Source organism: Chinchilla lanigera, unplaced genomic scaffold (genome assembly GCF_000276665.1).
Source record: "Chinchilla lanigera isolate Chin_1 unplaced genomic scaffold, ChiLan1.0 scaffold00067, whole genome shotgun sequence".
NCBI lineage: Eukaryota > Metazoa > Chordata > Mammalia > Rodentia > Chinchillidae > Chinchilla > Chinchilla lanigera.
Window position 1 is genome coordinate 10976170 of NW_004955468.1, and position 21734 is coordinate 10997903.

The window sequence follows — 21734 nt, forward strand, 5'->3', positions numbered from 1 at the left end:
TTCAGTATTCTGGGACACAGCCCCCAATGTTTTTCCCTTGGAGATAACACTCCTCCACCCACCTGTCAGGTAGTCGTGAGGAATAACAAGTAGGCTGGGATGAGCAGTATTTTTAACTCTCGAGTTAGAGAAATGCTGAGTCATCATCATCATCATCACCATCACCATCACCATCATCATCAACTCCTACTCACAGGGTTGGTTTTCTCAACATCAGGGAAGTGAAACTGGACCTCAGCACTAGTGAGGTCAGCAACAGTTGCAGAGGACTCTGCCCCCATGTCCCACCATCCCAGATGTGCACCTGTAGGGCTGAGGATTTAGCTCAGTGGCACAGTGCCTCCCTGGCAAGCATGAGGTTGTGAGTTCGATTCCTGGTACTGGAAAAAAAAAGTGCATGCCAAATATGCACCTGTGACCCTGTTTGCAGTCCTACAGCCAATGCACTGCACATCCCCAGCACAGATGGGGCAGCAAAGATACATACACCAAGCAATCAAGAATTACAGGCTTCCCTACTACAGTCACTTAAATTGCAGGCATACAATATATTTTTATTCATTTGAGTCACTCATTTATATATTCAACAAATATTTATTGAGCACTTACTATGTGTGAGGGCCTAAGCTTGGAGAGAAAAACTGAATCATAGGTGCCAATGCATGCTTTAAAGAGGCACATTAGTAAGTCTCTAATTCCCATCTCTGCTACTCTTAATATGAACAATCAATCAGAAGGAAATCAGTGGGTGAAAGGGCTACTTTGCCCTTTAAAATGCTGAGAATCCTCAAGATACGAGAACCCATGGGTAAATAAAACAAGAATTAAGAAACCTCCAAAGCAACTGAGGGCAAACAAGAAGATAATCTTTTGTTTTTAGCCTAGGTACTAGGAAGAATGCAATGAAAACATGATGGAATTGTGTTCGTTTTAACTGAACATGTCTTGTTGTTTAACTAGAGCCCTCACTGTAAGGTACTTAGGGCTACACAAAATAGACCCAAAGGTATAGATAAAGTCATATGTAACAATGTACACATTAATAATGTAATCCAGTGGGTAAAAGTCATACCATCATCATTACCACAAGCACCCCTTTTCAACTTGCTCCTCTGTTATTTTTATCACACTGCAGGTGGGAATGGTAGCAGTTGTTTAGATGAGCCATCCCTAGCCAGCAATTCAGGAAGGGCTCCTTTCCCTCTACCCCTAAGCCACCATCATGCCAAATTCACGTTTCTGTGGATGGAGGCAGTACAGTGAAAAGATGCAGAAAGCCTGGGTTTTTTGATCAGAGACCTAAGTTGGAAGCCTGTCCCATTGCAGCACTTCTTACATGCATCATATGGATAAGTTCTGTAAATGAACTAACATGTGCATAATGCCTAAAAGTTTGTCTGGAATAATGCATGTAGGGTACCTAATTTAGACCTTAACATACAGAAAGTATTGATAAATATCAAGTCACTCTGTCTTACAGATTTCCAGAGTTTCCAACTCTCTAGGTGGTCTACTCTCTTCTTGGCCTATTTCTTCCTATCCTGTTGGGTTTGCTATCTTTTCTGGACAGCAAATTTTGAGGCTAGTTCTCACAACAGAAGATGCTACATATCTGACTTATTTAATATATAAATATTTATTAAGCACTTTCTATGTGCAATGTGCTGTATTAGAGCCAATGTTAGATACAAAGATGAATCACGTCACATATCAACCCTGCTTATAAGAACTTTGTAATTTAGGAGGGAAGCCAACCTTGCAGTGCAAAGTAGAAAGTGATGTATCATTTAAGAAAAGTAGGTAAAGTGTAACTCTGAAAAATAGGAAATTATTTCCACGTGAAACTATCAAAGAAGACCTCTTCAAAAGGGTACTAACAAAAGGAGGTTTTAAGAATAGAGTTTAGATATGTGAAGATGGTTGAAGAGAATTATCAACCAAGTTACCATAGAAAAGAGAATGAAAACAGGAAAGCAAAGGGTTTAAAGAAAATTCTGAAAAGCTCCTATGTCCAGAATAAGGGATGAGCAAGGAAAAGATGAAGTTGAAAGGGAGGCTGACATCAGACTGTATAGGACCTTGAAGGCTAGGGTAACACATCTGGAAATGACCTGCAAACAATGAAGTCTGTGACAGTTTAAGCAGATACAACAGGATTGAAATTCTCTTTATTTGTTGTTCTACCTGAATAGCCAGGGCCGTCCTTCACTAATGGTTTTGTGGTCTCAATGTCTAGGTAACTTGGCAGTGCTCCTTCCAAGGTCCTTCAGCAGAATTCCTACCAATTCCATTTCAAAGTGCTTACTCCCTTTCTAGTCTGAATTTTCTGAGGGAAATCATGCTGATGTCATAAATGATTGGCACAATCTGAATCCAAAGAAGGTACAAACCTTTCATAACCAGCTTATAATTTCTGCTACTTATCCGTGCTTCTGTTGATAGCATTATAATCACTCATCTGCTCCCAGGAGAGTACCCATTCAGAATTTATCACTACAGGTGTACAATTTTATAAAACCAGCAAGAAAACTTTCTGCCATATTAATAGATAGTTCTCAAGAGGAGACAGGAGAACCTAAGTGCATTTCAGAATTAAAGGGAGAAATGTCACCAGGGGGGAGGGATCCCGGCTACCTCTTAAACAATTTTAAAACACTACAAACTAGAGTGAACTTCTGCAACCCTACAGAGGAATATATCGTGCATATTCCAATCACGCCATTTATTAGAAGTGATTTGTTATTAGTCTCCTCATCTGAACAATTCAGTTTAGTCTGAATGACACACATCACCATTTCATTTCTTCATCCTATGCACAAGGAAAATGACAGCAAATGTGGGAGTAGGGGACAGATGAAAGAAATATGAGCAAGGAAAAAAGCAACTGAGGAGGATGCAGAAAAAAGTACAGATGAAAGAATGAGCAGGAGAGAAAAGACTAAACCCATGCTGGTGGGAAGAATATATGTTCTGCCTAATTAACAGTATACATAGCCCAGGGCCAGGTGTGGCTGAATGAACTGTCAGTGCCAACTAAATGTACTGACAGTGCGCTAGGGGCTAGGTGCTGAAGATACAAAGGTTTGGCTCTGCCCTTAGCCAGCTCAAAGTTTAGATGAGGAAACCGATAACAATGAAATCACAACACACTATGCTGAAATGCTTAAGAAGCAGGAGCTGTTGAAAAAGCTTTGAGAGCCCCACAGGAGAGGATTCTTGAGAAGTGTTCTATTCAGGTGCCTTTAGGTAAGTCATGGAGCCTCTGAGAACCTCCTCTTAAAAGTGATTACATCTGGTGCCAATCTCTAGAGTTGTTCTGAAATTAAATGAATTCATGGGCGAAAACACACTCTGCAAGCTCGTCCTATGCCCTGGCATGAGATGGCTATTTCCTCTGCTCATTTGAGCCAGGGGCCTGTTTGGTACTTTGTGCTCTGGGTACCAATATTATGGGCTGCACACTGACCCCCCTTGCTGGCTTCTCTGTGTCCCTCCACCATCCTACACCTTAGCACGACCTACACAGCACACCCACAAACACACAACGCAGAGAACAACAGGAAACACTCACCAACATCAGGTTGCCTCCATCCCCCTGCCCAGAGAAAGCAGCATCTTGCAGGCTGGGTACCCACGGACAGTCTCTCAGCAGGACGTGATGGTCAATGCCTCCGCCTCCGCCCCTGCCTTCCTCTCCTCTTCACCTTCCCTTCCCCTCTTCATCGAAGCTTCCCCAGCCTGCTTCTCTGTAAACGGTGTTTCTGTTTTCTCTTTTCTCCTCCTCCCTTGGTTGAGCAGACTTGACCAATTTCTCAAATCTCCTGGGAGATGCCCATGTAAGGAACAGAGGAATGGGGACCTGCTCCCACTGAGGCCATGACCCTGGGAACCCACACTAGGACTCTGCCGCTCACCTTCCTCCCCTCCCCCTCCCCATTTCTCTCTCCCCTTTCCCTTTCTTCTCATTCAGCCTTCTCTCCCAGTCCTACTCCCCTTTCTTTCCAGGCGACCCTAACTAAACCCACGTCCCACTTCTCGCCTACTCTCTTCAGTCTCCCTCTCCTCCTTCCCTTATCTCGGATTTAGGGAGCGCGCGCAGGGACCATGGCGAAGTTTCCTGGGACCTCTGGCCCAAGACCAGTGGCTGCTCCGGTCTCTGCTCGGCAGCCGATGACATCACTGAATTTTGTGAACGCGATTGGCTACTTCGGGGCTCTCTGGCGCGAGATCCTGAAAAGATTCGCGCTTCCAGTTTCTTTGTCCCTCCTCCTCTTCAGGTGGAATTGGGAAAATTGTTCTCTGACATTTTTGTACCTAAAGAAAAAGTTTAGGCGCTACCTACTGGAAAAAGAGGTGGCCCCTCCAGCCCAGGGTGAGAAAGAAGGGGATTTTGTTGTGCCAAACCAAAGAACAGAGTCGGTTAGGAGAGGGGCTGAGGGCTTAGAGGGAAAACATTAAGAGAATCTGAGACTCCCAGAGGGTGTAAAGTCTGCGAAAGAGTTGTGCGGCTTCCTGCCCTGACCTTGAGCTCTTTCTTCAATGAGCGTCTCACCAGGCAACAGAGCTTTGGATTGGAATCAGGCACTTAATTTCTAGCTTTTGTTCTATCTGTAGGAGTTTAGGTGTAATCATTCCCCTTCAATCCTACAAAATAGAAATGATCATAACAGAGTATGTATTTTTCAGGTTTTGTAAAAGTATTCAATGTGAAAGTATATTCTTATTATTAAACCTGTAGTACTTTTAGTAGACAATATGATATTTTAAAAGAAAAGAAAAGATAAAAAATCCTGGATAAGAAATTTTAAAAATCTACAGTTATCTTTGATTTTTCTATAGTGACTTCCACCAAGTCCCTTTAGTCTTCTGGGATTCACTATCTTAATCTATGAAGTGGGAAAGCCAGAGAGATGATCTTTTAAGATCTCTTTGGCTCTAACATTATGTGATAGACCGATAAAATTTAGCATCTTCCTTTAATTCACCACTTCAGAGGAGAAATCACTTCCTTTCTCAGCACTAGAGTTAATGTCGCCCCTTTCTGTTAGGGGGCACCCCTAGCTTCTCCCACACCCCCATAACAAAAGCATAGACCCAAACTGTAGCAGTATGTGCAGGGCTCATCCTTGATGGAGATTCTCTCCCCAGGCTACTGGCAGGAGCAGGATTTGGAGCTGGGAACTCTGGCTCCACTGGACGAGGCCATCAGCTCCACAGTCTGGAGCAGCCCTGACCTGCTGGCCAGTCAAGGTGAGAATCCAGGTGCCTCATCTCAACGTTCCTCAGATGCGCTCATCCTCACGCCATCTCCCTTTCATGTGCCTCCACCTGTGTCCTCACTTCTCTCATTGCTGCACAGCTCTTTCTCCTTCCCATTCGACATTTAGTTCTTAGCTTGGCACTACCACATTCCCTTGTCCCTACCTCTCTTTCCCTCGCTCTAGTATGGAGACTTTTGTACCTCTCTGCTTCATTCCAAAAATAAAGTAATTCCAGATGAACACATATTCTCAACACAGAGATTCTGGAAAGATACAGCCAAGGAAGAATTCTTCAATAGGAGCCAGAGACAAGGGGCTGCCAGCTAGGAAGTGGTTTATGGCTGTGGCAAATGAAATATTTCCCAAACCTTTGACTAAGACATTTCAAGATTATATCACTTCCAAGTTGACTCAGCCAGCTCTGTCACTGGTTCACTAATCTCTTAATTCCCAAGTTAGAAGATGACTCTGAGAAGAGTTCCAGCATGAAGAACACTGCACTGAGAGACAGAAGAACAGAGTTTAAGTGGAATTAGGAGAATGAATTTAGGCAGTCATTTCACCACTGCTTTCTTTCTGCCTACGTCTGTAAAGTGACAGAGTTGGATTCCATGATCCTTAAGATCTCCCTATGTTCTAATCTGTACTATTCTAAATAGTAAAACTAGACACCAGGCTCTGTACCCCATATTGGAAATGACACCCTGAAAGGCTAGTGCTTGTGTGGACTCCAGTTCCTCAGGTTCACTCCTTGAGGCCTCCCCTCAGCCAGGACTGCTCAGTATGTACCTCTGGATGGAGTTCTGGTGACTAAGAAAGAAAGGGATAAATGGACAGAGGATGGGTAAAGTGGGTACCAAAGGGAGCAGTGGGGGGGTTTACCCCACTCAGTTCAAGGAAAGTAGGAAGTAAGTTTCTTGGTTTCCTATCTCGATGTGAACGCTGTTAAGTAATGTGGTGATGCAGAGAGAGTTTGTGGGTGTTTTAGAACCAGGGTTAGAAAGTGTTTACTTTAGATTAGTTCTGCAGAGCTCAGTGCTGTTGGGACACAGAAAGTCAGTCTGAAGACAAGGGAATCGATACTGAGAATCAGAATCCATACTGTGGGGAACACGGAACAGGACTGGGTGAAGAAAGAAGGTACTGGGGTCTGAGGGGCTCACAGCTAGGTTTCACTGGAAGGGATTCAAAGGATTCATCCATAAGGCACCTCGTGAGTCTTTTTTTTTCTGTTTTGTTTTGTTTAATTTGACTAGGGAGAGGGTGGGTAGAAGACACGCTTTCATCACATGGAAGGGAAAGCTGTAATCCTTCACTGTTTGATACGTTATCAGAATAGTGAAGTGGGTTCGTGTGCTGGGAAGCGGGGAGGGTGGCTAAAGGAAATACGCAAGGGATTTGACTGAAGGCAAGGTATTGTTAGGAGAATTGGAAAATGTGTCAGAATGTTTCCATTCTTATTTTTTGTTTGTTTGTTTTGCAGTTTTATGAGCTACCTCTTATATAAATGAATGTACAACCCAAGGGCTAGTTTGGCCTTTTCCCCGTTTTAGTTTTGGGGTTATTAGTGAGAACTGTTTCTCTTGTTTATACTGTTATACATAGGTGGTGGCAGGAAGGCAGAACATGGGATATCAGATATGCTTGTGTGTCCTCAGATATAAATGGTAGAACTTCATCAGGAAAGACATGTGTACACTAGTAGTATGTGCAGTGTTGGGGTGCCCTTATTCATCATGGGGTATGTGGTCCTGTTAGTCATTCCGCAAGCATTCAACAAGTAACTGGTTTTCTGTGTGTTCAAAGCAAGATAAAATAAGGTCTGTCCCCTCTCTGCCACCCCCAAACATCACCACCACCTCTTTTCTTTTCCCTGTGGAACTTTAAGAGTACACAAAGACCTTGCCTACACCAGAGTCTTGTATGTTCTGAGTTAGATGAGGTAGACTTTGGCCCGGAAATGGTCACAAGTGCTGAAGGTACCTCAAACTCTAACCCTCTTCTGATCCTGCAGATAGTCAGCCCTGGACGTCTGATGAGACTGTAGTGGCTGGCGGCACCGTGGTGCTCAAGTGCCAGGTGAAAGATCATGAGGACTCGTCCCTGCAGTGGTCTAATCCTGCCCAGCAGACGCTGTACTTTGGGGAAAAAAGAGGTAGTATCCCATGAGTTGTTTCTCCCCTTGGGAACCATGGGCTTGAAAGAGGTGCTACAGAACTGGAGTGGACTGCCCCTGCAGGTCAGAGCTTGAGACACATGGAGATATCCCTACGTGAGGAAGCAGCAAGCCAAGGGCTCACCAGGAACTAGATTCCTAGAAACTTTAGCGCTACAGCTCCAACCTGGACCATGCACACAGGCATAGTCCTACAAGGTCCTGGAGTGGCTTCACCCCAGACAGACGCCCTCATAGGCAGCTGACATCAGTGTTGCCCTTGGCATCTCACAAAGAAGCGCACAAGATCTGACCTACTTTTCTGAGTATCTTTCAGGCTTCTATGCCCAGTGGCCCAGAAAGGTCATAGAATGACCTAAAGATTGGTCAAACTCAGGAGCAGATTTTGCCTCCCCTCCCATCCCACTATAACAGGACCCCTGGCCCAAAGATACTGGTCTGGGGCTGGAAGATAGTGTGAAAGATGTTAATAGAAACCTGCTTTCTGATGCTCCCACTTTCCCCCAGCTCTCAGAGACAATCGGATTCAGCTGGTCAGCTCCACTCCTCATGAGCTCAGCATCAGCATCAGCAACGTGGCCCTGGCAGATGAGGGCGAGTATACCTGCTCCATCTTCACAATGCCCGTGCGAACCGCCAAGTCCCTCGTCACTGTGCTTGGTGAGGCTCCCCGACCCCAGGGTGTCCAACAACATGCTTCTTTGCAAATAGACCTCCCTAGCTAGGCTCCTGAAAGCAGAGCAAGTCTCCAAGGATTTGGGGAAATTTCAGCTTGCATTTCTCTTAAAGTGGGATAAAAATGCAAAGAGAACTGAGTTTAAATCCTCTCTCTTATGTTTGCTGCTTGATACGGCACAAACCTCTTGCTCTATTTAAGCATGGACTTCCCAAGTGGTACTGAGGACTGATCCTGTTCATTCCACCTGTCTCCCAAAATTATGTGAGGGAAGCATGTGTGTTTGCTAGGTGTAATTCTAATTTTCAAGACAACTGCCCCAGTTGCTCACATGCTCCTATCTCCCTGTACTATTTCAATTTCTATCTTTGCTTCCTTGAGCATCCCACTATTTCTGTGCCTACCCACTTGTGCTCTTGGATGTCTGGTCAGGTACTGTGCTTCCATTATGACACATTTCCCCACAGCCAGGCCTCCTTCCTTTGGCCTTCCCTCCTAGTCCTCAGAGACGAGATCAAAGGGAAAGATGATTTCTCTAGCTTATTACCCATCTTTCTAAGCCAAAGTAGAACCTAGCTGTCCTGTTGCCTAGTGAGACCATCTCTACAGGGAGAGCCAAAGCGTGACCTCATGGTGCCTCTCCTTCCTATTCTGGCCATTCCATATCCATGGCAGGAATCCCACAGAAGCCTGTCATCACTGGTTACAAATCATCACTACGGGAAAAGGATACAGCCACCTTGAACTGCCAGTCTTCTGGGAGTAAACCTGCAGCCCATCTCACCTGGAGGAAGGGTGACCAGGAACTCCGTGGTGAGTGCATCCTGCCTGCAACCTACAGGATGAGTTGGTCCTGGGAAGACAGGTCTCTCTGTGTGTGTATAAGGCATGGTATAGAAGGAGGGAGGGACAGATACTTTGTGTACACTCATGCATATCAGGGCCTCCATTCTGCTTGGGTGTATATATCCCTTTCATAACTGCCTAAGTTTGCCCCAGTTGAGACCCACCATCTGTGTCTACGGTGGGCCCCTCACAATACCCGTATGTTAGGGCTCACTCTGTGCATGTACATGTACATGTGTATGTGTGTGTGTGTACATGCACGTGCATGCGTACGTATATGTATCTGACTGACTGTCTGTGTGTCTGTGTGTCTCTGTTTCTGCTCTCCAGGAGAACAAAAAGTACAGGAGGATCCCAACGGGAAAACCTTCACTGTGAGCAGCTCAGTGACATTCCAGGTTACCCGGGAGGACGATGGAGCAAACATTGTGTGCTCTGTGAACCATGAATCTCTAAAGGGAGCTGACAGATCCACTTCTCAACGCATTGAAGTGCTGTGTAGGTCATGGGCTTTGGTGGAGGGGGACCAGGCATGAGGTGGGGGAGTGGAAAAAAGGAAAGCTCAGGTGACGGCCCATGAAGCACTGTGTGCAGCTTAGTGTATAGGTAGAACATGGGACAAGAAATGACAGGCCTTGGCTAAGAGCTGGCACACTCTGTAAAGGGACCAGTAATAAATACTGTAGGCTCAGAGAGTCACAGACAATATGCAAACACATGAGCTGGGCTGTGTTCCAATAAAACTTTATTTACAAAAGGTGCAGCTGGCAGGATTTAGCTCAAGAGTAAGTTTACCAACCTCTGGACTAGGACAGTGTAATGGAGCTAGACTGTAAATTATAGTGGTAACTATAGCAAACACAGAGCCCATCATGGACTATCTAGTTTTACTCCTCTGTTAGCTGTGTGATGTTACAAAGCCTACTTTCTCCCACTGAGCTTGATTTTTTTATTTGGGAAATAAGAGATGAACATGGAACTCTCTCATGCTTCTTGGTCTTACATTCTATGATTTCAGGAAAGTACTCATGGAAGGAAAGCAGTTTCTCTGGTTTCATCATATATTCCTAGATCTTTTCCCTACAAAGCACTCCTCTCTTTGCCCCAGTTCTGTGATTTTCCTTTGGATTCTGACCTAGACTGGTCACTGTCATTACCATTACTCCCAGCGCTTCCAAGGACCTTGCTCCCCTTGATGCAATCTGCCTTTCATATGAACAGAAACTTCTGAGGAAATGGGGAAACTTGGAAGTTTCTTACCTGAGGAAATTTGAAAATTTTCAAAAACAATTTTTCTGAATACTGGAAACAAAAGGGAAAGAATAAAGTACAAAGGCAGAGGACAGAGAGTTATAACGTGAGGCATTTACTGTCCTAGCTTTCAAAATCTCAGATAGTTTTCAAAAACAGCTAAGACCCTTAGTTTCCATTTTATGGAAGACCCAAGCTGATTACTCTTCCTAACTTCAGTGTCGTTTAACCGACAGCTAGGCCCATTACTCAAGCTCTCACACAAGGTAGACGTGGGGCAGCCTCACTGTCTGCTCGGCTGACTGTCAGTCTGCGGCAGCGCCCGGACTCCAGCCGCAGTGCTGCCACTTACAAGCTCTGTCACGTTGGCCGAAGCGTTTAATCTCTCTGTGACTCCTGCATGCTTCACTGAGTTATCCTGAGGGTAAATGAAACATTATTTATGAAAGAACTCTGTAAACTTCAAAGTTGTATATTGCTATAAGGTATTCTTTAATTATTAGTTTTGAGTGTGAGGCTGCTAGCCTTGAGCATTTCTCCTCATCCCTGGTCCCTGGCTGGCAGAGAAGGTCCTTCCACATCTGAGCTCCAAAGAGTATCTGACGGTTACTTCCCAGGGACCCTTTTGGCCCAGTTGTGAGCTGAATTCAGTCAACAAATGCTATATACTCTGGGCACTGTGCCAGAGATTTCTGTGACGCTGGGGCCCCCAAACACCCATTCCCTTACCTGGTCTGACTTTCTTTGTCCTGTTTGATTTGACTGGACCACGTTCATTAACTGGTTGTTAAGGTTGGCTCTACCCTTAGGGAAAGCACAGCCTCTTTATCTGCTGTCCTAAACCAGCATCTGGTGGTATTGTTCTAAGCCACCATCTGGCCCTACCCTCCCAAGCAGCCCTTTGGCGTCAGTGGCAGATGCCATTATTCCTTTGCAGAGCCCATCTATATTGTGTCAGGGCTTTTTTTGCAGCCAAAATATGACCCCCATCTCTTGCTGTTTCAAAGCTTTCATTGCATGTTTGCACTGACCATTCAAAGTAACGTTTTGTGTTGAAGTGTTGCTCCCAGTTCTAAACTCCCTCACAGAGCAGACAGGACTGAGGGGTTGTGAACTCAGCCAAGTGTCAAGTCTGGGATCCTTTGTTTTAGGACTATGTGTTAGGGCCTGTCTGGCCCAGGCACTTTGCTAGGCACAGATAAACCACTCATTCCACTTCTTAGCCTGTGAAGCTGTCTACAGGCTCCATCAAAGACAGGCCTTCTGGGACTCTGTCCTTAGGAGGCTGAAATACAAGTTGCTCACACATTCCGCTGCAAGGGCTGTCTTTGCTCACCAGAGCTATCAAGAGGAAGGTCTTTGTTCCTCTTGGGCTCCTGAGACACTTCAAACAGAAGCTGTGGTGTTGAAGTAGGTAATTTCAGGATGTTAGACATCTCCTAAGCAACATGGAGAGTTTTGTGTTCACAGCATTCCCTTCTCCAACAGACACACCGACTGCAATGATTAGGCCGGACCCACCACATCCCCGCGAAGGCCAGAAGCTGTTGCTACACTGTGAGGGTCGCGGCAATCCGGTGTAAGAAGATCTGCCTGCTCGCCTTCCAGACACCTCCATACCCCCAGATGGTCATCTTCACTGAGCATCGTCTTCCCATCTCTGCACTGTCTGAGCTGAGCCTTCTACCTCCCAACTCTGTCCAACAATGTCTATGCTTTGTTTTTTCTTCTTCAAAGTAGCAGATGGGTGGCACCCCTAGCTTAGCACCTTATGTTTCCCAAAGGAGCACAGTTACAATGAAATATAAGTTAGGAAATCTATACCTCCTCTAGAAGGATCTCCAGAGGCCACCCTTCCTCTACCCCTGGATAGCTGAGTGTCTCTGGCCTCTGCAACTTCCCGAGCCTCATCAAATAGGTTTTATTTCCCTGCTCCCAGTTTGTTCTCCCTTTAGTTCCCTGGCCTATGCTCTCCTGAACACTGCTGATTTTTCTACCTCAACAGCCCCCAGCAGTATCTGTGGGTGAAGGAGGGCAGTGAGCCACCCTTGAAGATGACCCAGGACAGTGCCCTCATCTTCCCCTTCCTCAACAAGAGCGACAGCGGCACCTATGGCTGCACGGCCATCAGCAACATGGGCAGCTACACGGCCTACTTCACTCTCAATGTGAACGGTGAGCATCTCCCAGCATTCCCCTCACTGTCCATTCCTCACCCTCATCCTCCCACTTCCTGGTAGCTTCTACTCACCACAACCAAGAGTGGAGCAAAAGGATCACAGCCACCAAGAAGGGCCCTGGGGAGTTTGGCCCACCCAGGAATGTGTAATAATGAAGGATCAATAGAAGGGAGGGCTCTCATCCACCTTTTTAAGGACCAATGGCTCCACTGGTGCCATCTTGCATCCTGGCAGTCACCTGACAACAAGAATAGGAATTCTGCACTTGGAGGTTCCGGAGCCTCTCCACTGCAAGTGGTCACGCACGCACCTTGCCGATGGGTTGTTCTCTTAGTTCTCTTCCTAGAACCATGTGTGGAATGCATGCTGCTGCTGTCTTTCTCTGAAGACCTTGGAAACACCATACTGTGTTCAGGCAGAAAAAAAAGAGACGATCTTGAACTGTGCCTAAAGATGGTCAGATCCTTCTCAGAGGAACCAGGGGACGCTCCTTCCCTACAGTCCTTCTAGAAGCTAGAATGACAAAGCACAGCTTTAGGAGAAGTGACAGGCTCACATGCAGTGGTCTTTATGCTGATATATGATCCTGGTGACAGTGGTGTCCTGCTAGAAAGTTTTACAAACCTTTTCGTAGCCTAGAGGCAGTGACTTGTGTCAGGAACTTCAGGGGTTCCCTGATTTGAAATGTCCATTAAGCAAGTAGGGGGTTGGGGGACCACAGCCAGGCCTCCCTGTGACACGAGGCTTGAGTTCTTGGGACCAGAATGTCTAGTTTGGTGATTCCCACTGCAGGGGGCGAGCTCAGCATGTAGGAGCTGCCTCAGTACAACAAACAAGGCTATTGTAAGATGCCAGGAGCAAGCACAAAGCACTGAGGTCTGGTCTCTGCCCCCAGATCTCTCCAGACCAACTGTGCTGGTGATTGGCAGTAAGAGAAAGTTCTCATGCCTTGCAGTTGCTATCTTGCTGATCTTCCCCCTCTTCCCTGTGCTGAAAAATCCAGGGAATTCTGTTTGACTGTGTCTGGTGCCGGTGCTGACGCCTGGTGGTAGAAAGAGTTACTGCATGTTCTTTCAAGAGCAGCCTGCCTGAAAACCTGCCCAGAATGAAATTAAATTAACCTGCAGACGGAACCTGCTAACTGATGACCACAGACGTCATTTTGGCACTGGAAACCCTTACTTTTCTAAGGAGTCTACATTTATATGCCCTCTGTCATGATTATCCAGGGCTAACTTTCTGTATGAGCCTCATCTCTAATACTCCCTGGGAGGGAAACAGTGTAAAAACTCCTCCCACTTGACCTCCTCCAAGTTGTTCTATCACATGCTCCCCAGCATCTTGCAGAAGACCTGGGCCCCTCCTCCCCTCCCTCCCAAGCAGAGTAGAGAAATCCAAACCACAAATGTTTTCTTTTCAAATAAGGCATACACAGGGAAGGAACTAAAAAGCTGGCCCAGTCAAGCCTGAGAAAACATAAGGTAGGAAAGAAAAAAATACAGAAGGAGCCAATGAGGCATCAAGACTCAAGCTGAGCCCAAAACAGCAGCTCTCCCATGGGTGGGAGAGTCCTAGCTATGGCTAATGTAATCTTGGTTTCTTCAGAGCTATGTCCTGGGTCTGTGTACTTGTTTGGAAGCCTGGTTGCCTGAGGAGAGCTGGGCAGTGCTTACCACACCTGATCTACAGTCTATGCTGATCTACCACTATGGAGGGTAAATACTGTATATTCAGTGACACAGACAGCAGCCATCCTGGGAGAAGGCAGCTCAATCTTGGTCTATAAACCTTCCATTGTTGGCAAAGGGAAAATAGAATTCCAGCCCTTCTTGTTGGGACAGGGTAGGGGTTTGGGGTTTTACCGATAGAGGATTTGGGGTTTTCTGCTAAGCAGGAACATACAGGGTCACACGATCTATCATTTTTTGGTGAGATGCTGTATGCTGTCCAGTACCTAGTTTCTGACTCCATCAGCTTTTCATTGCTCCTTCCCTACCTGATCTCAAGCCAGTGGGTAGAACTACCTCCGAACACCACGCAGACCAGTGGACATGAGAGGTGGGAAAAGAAAACTCTTAATAAGGCACAAGTGAGAGAAGGGGAGGGGGATTGGAAAGAAGCATTAAGGTAACCATCTCTGATCAAGGTCAGGTTACCCTACAAGGTCAAGGACTCTACTTTGATGGTTGAGTGGGAGCAGATTTATTTATTTATTTATTCATGAATACGTCAACTTGTTTAATAATTACTACATTCCAGGCCTAGGGCAACAAACTGCAGCATAAGCTAAGGCTTGCTCTCTTGCTGAACGTAGCCACTCTTTTCTCCCCAGGGTGGTGCCCATGCTGGGCTGTGTGAGAGTATCGGGAGCCAAGCCAGAATGCCGAGGTAAGGCTTCCCCCCAGGTCTGACTCTCTGCATCCCCCCTCCCTGCAGACCCCAGCCCGGTGCCCTCGTCCTCCAGCACTTACCATGCCATCATTGGCGGGATCGTGGCTTTCATCGTCTTCCTGCTGCTCATCCTGCTCATCTTCCTGGGCCACTACTTGATCCGGCACAAAGGTGAGAGGCCTGAGGAGGATGTGGGTGGGAGACCGGTTGGGGACAGGGGGGAAGAAGGCCGCTGTGGGAAGGATGTTTGGAGACTCAGTTAGCCCCGTGGTGTGTTTGAGAGAGAAAACACCAGAGCCAATCAACCCCTTTCGTGCCCACCGTGTGATAACAGCACCACCGACCCCGCAGCGCAGCCTCTTCACTTGTGGATCGTCCCAGCGCAATCCGGCTTCCCACTCAGGCAGCTGCTCCTGCTGCTCTGCCTCCAGGGTCTCTGCTGTGATACCAAAGGCTTCTGAATCCATCTCCAGCCCCTTTCTTCCCATGTGGTCTTTTCAGTCTGTTGACCCTCTTTCCTTCTTTGATCTTACTCCCTTTCCTCACTCTACCTCTTTCCTTTCATCTCTTTCCCTTTTTTTTTCTTTTACCTTCCTGGCTATGTCTCCCTTGTTCTGTCCTCTTGGACTTTCTGCTCTGTGATGACTCCCAGCCAGCAGCCCGGCTGCATGGGTTGGTCAGACAAGAGCCAGATCTCCACTGCATTGCTCTGGAAGCTGACGTCACCATTTCCCCATCACCAATTTGTGTACACACACACATGCACGCATGCACACACACACCCCTCTTTTTTCCTTGCTTTATTGTAAATGAGATTCTAATTCAGGACAGCAAGATCCATTACTCCCAGGGGTGTGGTCAGGTAAGGAATATTGGCAACAAAATGCAAATTAGGCAAGGTGGGCTGGAAGAGAGCTCCAGACAAGAGAAAAATTCGTGAGCAGTTGTGAGAGTGGGTGTGCTAGAAGTGGGCAGGCTAGACCTCAGAGGTTTAGAAGCTGCTCCTGAAAGGAGGAGCCTCTGTCTCCACACAGGCACCTACCTGACACACGAGGCAAAAGGCTCCGACGACGCCCCGGACGCGGACACGGCTATCATCAACGCAGAAGGCGGGCAGTCAGGCGGGGATGACAAGAAGGAGTATTTCATCTAGGGGCGTCTGTCCACCTCGTGCGCCCCCCAGGGGCCCCGTGGGGACTGCTGGGGCCATCATCAACCCAGACTTGTACAGAGCGACCCCAGGGCCGCCCCTCCCGCTTGCTCCCCAGCCCACCCACCCCCCTGTACAGAATGTCTGCTTGGGTGCGGTTTTGTACTGGTTTGGAATGGGGAGGGAGGAGGGCGGGGGGGAGGGGAGGGCCACCCTCAGCCCTTTCCGTGGCTTCTCTGCGTTTGGGTTATTATTATTTTTGTAACAATCCCAAATCAAATCCGTCTCCAGGCTGGATAGGCAGGCGCCCTGGGGTAAAGAAAGAAAAAAACTTGTGAAGTTAGGAGGAGAATGAAGGTGCAGGGGTAGGAGATGGGTAAGGAGCAGGGCTGGTTGGAAGCAGGGGCTCTACCCAGCCCTCCCATTTATCTACCCTCCACCGCGGAGCAGCTCCCCAGACTTCTCCTGGAACCCAGAAGAAACAGAAGGGGTGTGAGCAGAGGCTGGTGGTGGCTTTCTTCTGCTAGCCACACCCTGCGAGCTGCGGACAGGGAGACAGGTGTGATCCTGGCACCTCCTTCCATGCAAATGGGATGGGGTGAATGGGAAAATCCCAGAGAAGATGTGACCCGCACAAGGCATGCAGCCCAGGTGGGGACCCAGGGCTTCAACTGAGGGAGGATGTGGGTCCCCTTGAAGAAGCTTAGATGTGGAGAGAAAGGATGGTGGATATGGCTCTTTCCACCCATGGCCTCCAGGATGAATGAAGCCAGGCCATTTTCACAGAAACTGCCCTGGGGGACAGCAGAGCTTGGCTGCCCCTCCTAGCTCCAGCAGCTGTGGGAGAGGCGCTGCTCCGGGGCCTGAACTGTGTCTGCTTCCCCTGCCGCCGAGGGGCCCCTCCCTCCTACCCAAGACCCCCGGACTGTTGCACGGCAACCACTCCTCTCATGGCATTGCTCAGCAACTCTTCCTCCAACTTGTGCCACCTGCCCATCCCCTCTCTGTCCCCCACACCAGCCCTCTGTCCTTCCTCCCTCAGCAGCCAGGCAGACATAACAACAACAAAAATACTAAAAGGAGCTTCACCGCACTGAGCTGTTTCCTGCCCAAACTAAGGGAATAATGTGAACTCCGTGCGTGCTTGTGCGTGTGTGTGCATACGCGTTCGTGTGTGTATATGTGCAAGTGTTGTGGGTGTATACAAGTGCGTCTGTGAGTGAGAAGCAGAGAGCAATTAAAGAGGAGGGTCAAGGACCAAGGATCCTGGGCAGGTGGACTGGTTAATGGCCATGTGATGGAGCGGAGGATTCCTAGTCAGGGTTCATACCTCACCTGAGATGTCACTCCATGCCACCCTCAAGGCCCATCTTGACGAGGAGTACCAGGATGTGCTTTTGCCCAGGTGTGCATTTCATCTCTCCCTGAAACATACAGCATTCCGCCCTCCCCTGCCTTCCCACCTCCACACCGTGGAGTCAGTGCCACCGCCTTTGCTATGCACCCCTCAGGCCTCTCCCTGGCACTGAGCCTGGGTTTCCCATCCTCTGTACCTAGAGGGCTGGGTCCCAGTCCCTGCTTTTGGTTTTCTGTCTTCCTTCTTGTGACGGAGCTGGTTGCCGTGGAGATGAGGTTGCTCAGCCTCCCCACCCTGCTGGCCTGCCCACCTCAGATCCCAGATGCTCTTAGCGTCTCACTCACCTGCCCCAGCATGCCCTCCCTGCTCTGACAATGGGCATGCAAAACAGGGCAGCTGCAGGCCAGCAGCTCTGCCCACTCCTTCAGTTCAGGTAAAATACCCTTGAGAATCTTCCAGCCCCACCCCGGGTAGGGCCCTGGGCACCACATGCAGCCCCTCATCTAAGCCAGGGCCTCCTCCTCTTGCAACAGCAAGGGAGCCTTGGGCCCCAGGCCTGTTAGGCTCCTTGTCTCCCAGCACCCGCTTTTGGGAAAAAGACTTCCTCTTTGAGCTGAACCACTCTGTCCATATTACACAGAAGCCATATTTGTATGGGGGGCGGGGGGGAGAGGGCAGTTGTGCTGTGTGTGTCTGTCCATGGGTGGGGGTGGGGGAAGGGAGCAGGGATCGTGTATCTTTATAATCTTTCTAACTCTCCTGTGCTAATCTCAGAGGGGCCACCCTCAATATATCTGGATTATTCGTGTCGTTCGGCTGCCTCCTTTCTCCTGCTCTTACTGCTGCCAGGCTGCATGTACATAAAGGCCATTCTGGTATCCCTGGCGCCAGGCACTGTGAGGGATGCTGTGTTCTTGCTCTGATGCTCTTCTATGAGGGAGTAAATGTCTGCACCCCCTTTCGCTGGGTCCTTGCCTTCCAGAGAGGGTTTGGGGTGGGACAGCTGACTGGATGCTGAGATGGAAGAGGAGACACCAACACTGCCCAGGAAAGACGGCTTCGTAAGCCTTTGCCAAACTCACCTTTCAGCCCCCTTCATGTTGAAGCTGAAACCTGAGCTGGCATCCTGGGAGAGAAGAGGGAATTTCTACAAGGTACCCATCCTTTTGCACCTGGATCTGGGGTGCTGTGCCGCAGGCACTCTTATGTGAATGAGACACAAAGTCCTGCACAGAATTGGTGTCAAAATATCTCTTGCTTTCCTGAAGGGATGAAGTGTCTCCTCTCCTACTCTACCTCGTTGTTGCCATTTGGATACTGAGCTCACCTCTCCCAAAGTCCAGGCTACATCTCGGCAGCGGCAGAAATAAAAGGCAGGGAGGGGCCAGGCCTCAGCTGAGACCCTGGGAAAGCAGCAGGGCATGGCCACCAAAGAGCAGAGCCGTTGGCTCAGGGGGCCTGCAGGACAGGTGCCATTTGTGTCTGCTGGCCAGGGAAATAACAGACGCCCCGCCTAAAAAAAAAGTCTTCCCATATTGCTAACACGCCAGGCCAATGAAACAGCTGCAGAGCCTTTACGTCCCACAACAGAAATATGAATAGAGATTACCTCATAGGCAACAGTCCCATTTTAAAATATGCCAGCCCAGGGTCCCCCAGAGCCTACTTTAATGTGTCAGACCATGTGTTCTGCTTGGTATGGGAAATGCATTCACTGCGCCCATAGGTGGTGAGGCAAATGCCCAATCGCTCCCCAAAGCAGCATCATTCGGCAGTCTTGACAGCCCCCTCAGCCTTCCTGCCCTCCCTCACCGAAACACCCATAATTCTAGATAGCAACACACACACAGAGGCACCGCCTAGCACCAGACATTCAGATGTGGGTACACTGATACACAACACAGGCACACAGATAAACAGGTACATTCTCCCTGCTCTGATACACACAGAGTTCCCGCCATGTACACACCCAACCGCAGCACCGTTAACACACACCTTCCCGCCCAACCCACACAGGCCTTTGACCTCCTTGCTTGGATCCTGTTCAAAGGGATGGGGAAAAGTCACAATCATCAGCCGCCTTTTCACCCCAATTTCCCAGCACCTTCCTTATCTCTGTCTTAGCAGTCACCCCTGGCCCCTCTTCCTTCCTCACACTTGCAGAATCCTCTCTTGCTGGGAAGTAGTGGTTTCTCCCTTTCCATCTCCCGGAAAGTGCCTGCTCTCTGGTCTTCTCTGTGTTCCTTTCCTGAGACCCTCCTGAGCAGTCAAAGCTAATCTCAAAACAGGAAGGCCCGGGGTTGGCAGCCCAGGTTGACCCGAGGCTCAGGCAGGCAGTGGGTGTGGGCTAGGGCTTCCTGAGTGCTGCCCCATGGCCCTGCCCAGAACCTGAGGGCTTCATTAGTCCTTGGCGCTTATCGAGGAGCAACAGCTGCTGACAGAGCTGCCAGTCCTCTCTCTGCCTGCCCTGCACCCACAGTGCCATGGGAAACTGCCTGAACCAGGTGAGTGTGGGGTTGTACTCCGGAGCCCCTCAATTCTTTGACCCTGGGTGTCTCAGGTTGGGTCTTTATATCTCTCCACTTTCTCCTCACCTCTTACCTCTTCCCTTCTCTGCCCCCACATTTAAAAATCTCCTTCCCTTCTCTCCTCTTCACCCAAGTCTCCTACGCTGTTCTTTCCCCTGTCCTGCTCCTTTCAGCCAGTTCCAGGCAGATCCCTCCTTACCTCGCCCTCTGTCCCCCAGCTCCTCCCTGGCGTGCCTGGCACTCTGCGTTGCTCCAGCTCCTCAGTCTCCCTGCTCTGTCCTTTTCCACCATCCCACTGTGTCCTTGTGCGGCCTTCCCAGCTCTCCCTCTGTCCCCTCTTTTGCCTTCCTTGGGGTCCAGGAGGTCACTAGATGCCCTGATTGACCCCTGTGGCTGCCTCCAGGTCAAGCCTTCCTTCTCACTGGACAAGAATGGAAGTCTGTTTGATCTTGGAGACTATCAGTGGAATTATTCCTTCGAGAACACCACCTATGGATCCCTTGAAGACTACAGCTCACTGGATTCTGCTGCCCCCTGCCACTCCTGTAACCTGCTGGACGACTCCTCACTGCCTTTCTTTATCCTCTCCAGTGTCTTGGGTATTCTGGCCAGTGGAGCTGTCCTCTTCGGGCTACTTAGACCTCTCTTCCACTGGCAGCTCTGTCCCGCCTGGCCTTTCCTGGCACAGATAGCTGTGGGAAGTGGCCTCTTTAGCATTGTGGTGCCCATCCTGGCACCAGGGCTAAATAGTTCCCAGAGCACTATCTTATGCCACTTGGGCTACTGGATCTGGTATAGCTCAGCCTTTGCTCAGGCTCTGCTGATAGGGTGCCATGCCTGCCTGGGCCCCAAACTGGGCACAGGCCAGATCCCAGGCCTCACCCTGGGGCTCACTGTGGGGCTTTGGGGAGTGGCTGCCCTATTAGGATTACCAGTCACCCTTGCCATCGACACGACTCCTGGGCCCTGCACCCTGTCCTACAGCAGGGGCCTGGATGCTCTACGGTCCACACACGTTGTGGCCTGTTTTGCCATCTTCAGCTTGTTGCCTCTGAGTTTGTTGGGAGCCAAGGGGCTAAAGAGGGTGTTGGGTAGGGGTCCGGGTCCCTGGATTGACATCCTGTGGGTGTGGTTCATTTTCTGGTGGCCTCATGGAGTGATCCTGGGGTTTGACTCCCTAGTAAGAGCCAAAGTCTTACTGTTGCCAACATGTCTGGTCCAGCAGATTCTGGATCTGACGCTGGACCTGGCTGAAGCCCTGGCCATGCTGCACTGTGTAGCTACCCCTCTGCTCCTGGCCCTGTTCTTCCACCAAGCCACCCAATCTTCCTTTCCTTCCCTGCCCCTCTCTGCAAGACGGTCTTCTCATCTGGACAATGCTGGAAGCAAAACCTAGTTCTCCTCCCACCTGTCAACCTGAAGTAAAGTCTATACTGCTTTAATAAAGTGGATAATTTCTTATTTTGTTTGGGGATGAAAAGAAGAGGCAAGAGAGTAGAGAGAGAAAGATATTTTGTGCTAGTTTCCTGCTGGCCTCTATTACTTGAGCTGGCCTCCAAGAGAAAGTGAATGACTTATAAACATCCTCAGGGCACACAGATGTTCGCTGAGGGGTGAGGTTACTGCTTTCCCCAGGATGGAGATAAGAAGAACCTTTTGTGCACGGCAGAAACTAGAAGACAAGGGCCAGGGATATCGCTCAATGGCAAAGAGCTGGCCTGGCAAGTGCAAGGTCCTGAATTCAATTCTCAGTACCAAAAAAAAAAAAAAAAGAAACTAGAAGACAAGGCTTCTTAACAGATTATTAGTGAAGAGAAACTGTGACAGAGAGCAAACAGAAGAGTAGAAACTGGAGAGAGAGACACAGGAGAATGACAATAAAACCCAAAGCAATAGTATCTGTCTGTGTGCAACCTGT

The 21734-nt window shown here is 48.7% G+C and overlaps 2 protein-coding genes and 1 long non-coding RNA gene across 4 annotated transcripts in view; 2 read left to right on the forward strand and 1 right to left on the reverse strand.

Moving 5' to 3' along the window:
* The window catches only part of Cadm3 (cell adhesion molecule 3), a 30494-nt gene extending 12397 nt beyond the window's left edge, over nucleotides 1-18097 (forward strand). Inside the window, exons 2-10 of one of the 2 annotated variants that reach the window (XM_005400161.2) lie at nucleotides 5149-5250; nucleotides 7276-7416; nucleotides 7945-8097; nucleotides 8789-8926; nucleotides 9290-9457; nucleotides 11699-11789; nucleotides 12216-12385; nucleotides 14827-14952; nucleotides 15816-18097. In XM_005400161.2, the coding sequence (XP_005400218.1) occupies nucleotides 5149-5250; nucleotides 7276-7416; nucleotides 7945-8097; nucleotides 8789-8926; nucleotides 9290-9457; nucleotides 11699-11789; nucleotides 12216-12385; nucleotides 14827-14952; nucleotides 15816-15934 (1208 nt within the window). In that variant the 3' untranslated portion in view covers nucleotides 15935-18097. The remainder of the gene's footprint in view (nucleotides 1-5148; nucleotides 5251-7275; nucleotides 7417-7944; nucleotides 8098-8788; nucleotides 8927-9289; nucleotides 9458-11698; nucleotides 11790-12215; nucleotides 12386-14826; nucleotides 14953-15815) is intronic. The other variant, XM_005400163.2, reaches the window with a different exon arrangement.
* On the reverse strand, nucleotides 10310-15894 carry LOC106150239. The gene is made up of 5 exons (XR_001236950.1): nucleotides 15824-15894; nucleotides 15103-15220; nucleotides 14862-15013; nucleotides 12701-12795; nucleotides 10310-10628 (listed from the first exon to the last, which is right to left on the reverse strand). It is a non-coding gene; the product is annotated as an uncharacterized LOC106150239 (long non-coding RNA).
* Nucleotides 18098-18202: 105 nt separating the features above from the next.
* Ackr1 (atypical chemokine receptor 1 (Duffy blood group)) lies at nucleotides 18203-21265 on the forward strand. Its single transcript, XM_005400165.1, has 2 exons — nucleotides 18203-19792; nucleotides 20220-21265. Exons 1-2 carry the CDS (start codon nucleotides 19772-19774, stop codon nucleotides 21210-21212), a joined length of 1014 nt encoding a protein of 337 aa, XP_005400222.1. The 5' UTR covers nucleotides 18203-19771; the 3' UTR covers nucleotides 21213-21265.
* Nucleotides 21266-21734: the final 469 nt, after the last annotated feature.

Coding starts and splice junctions, on each gene's coding strand:
- Ackr1 (XM_005400165.1), top strand. CDS start 19,772: ATGGGAAACTGCCTGAACCAG. Junction 19,793..20,219: donor TGGGAAACTGCCTGAACCAG/GTGAGTGTGGGG, acceptor GGCTGCCTCCAG/GTCAAGCCTTCCTTCTCACT.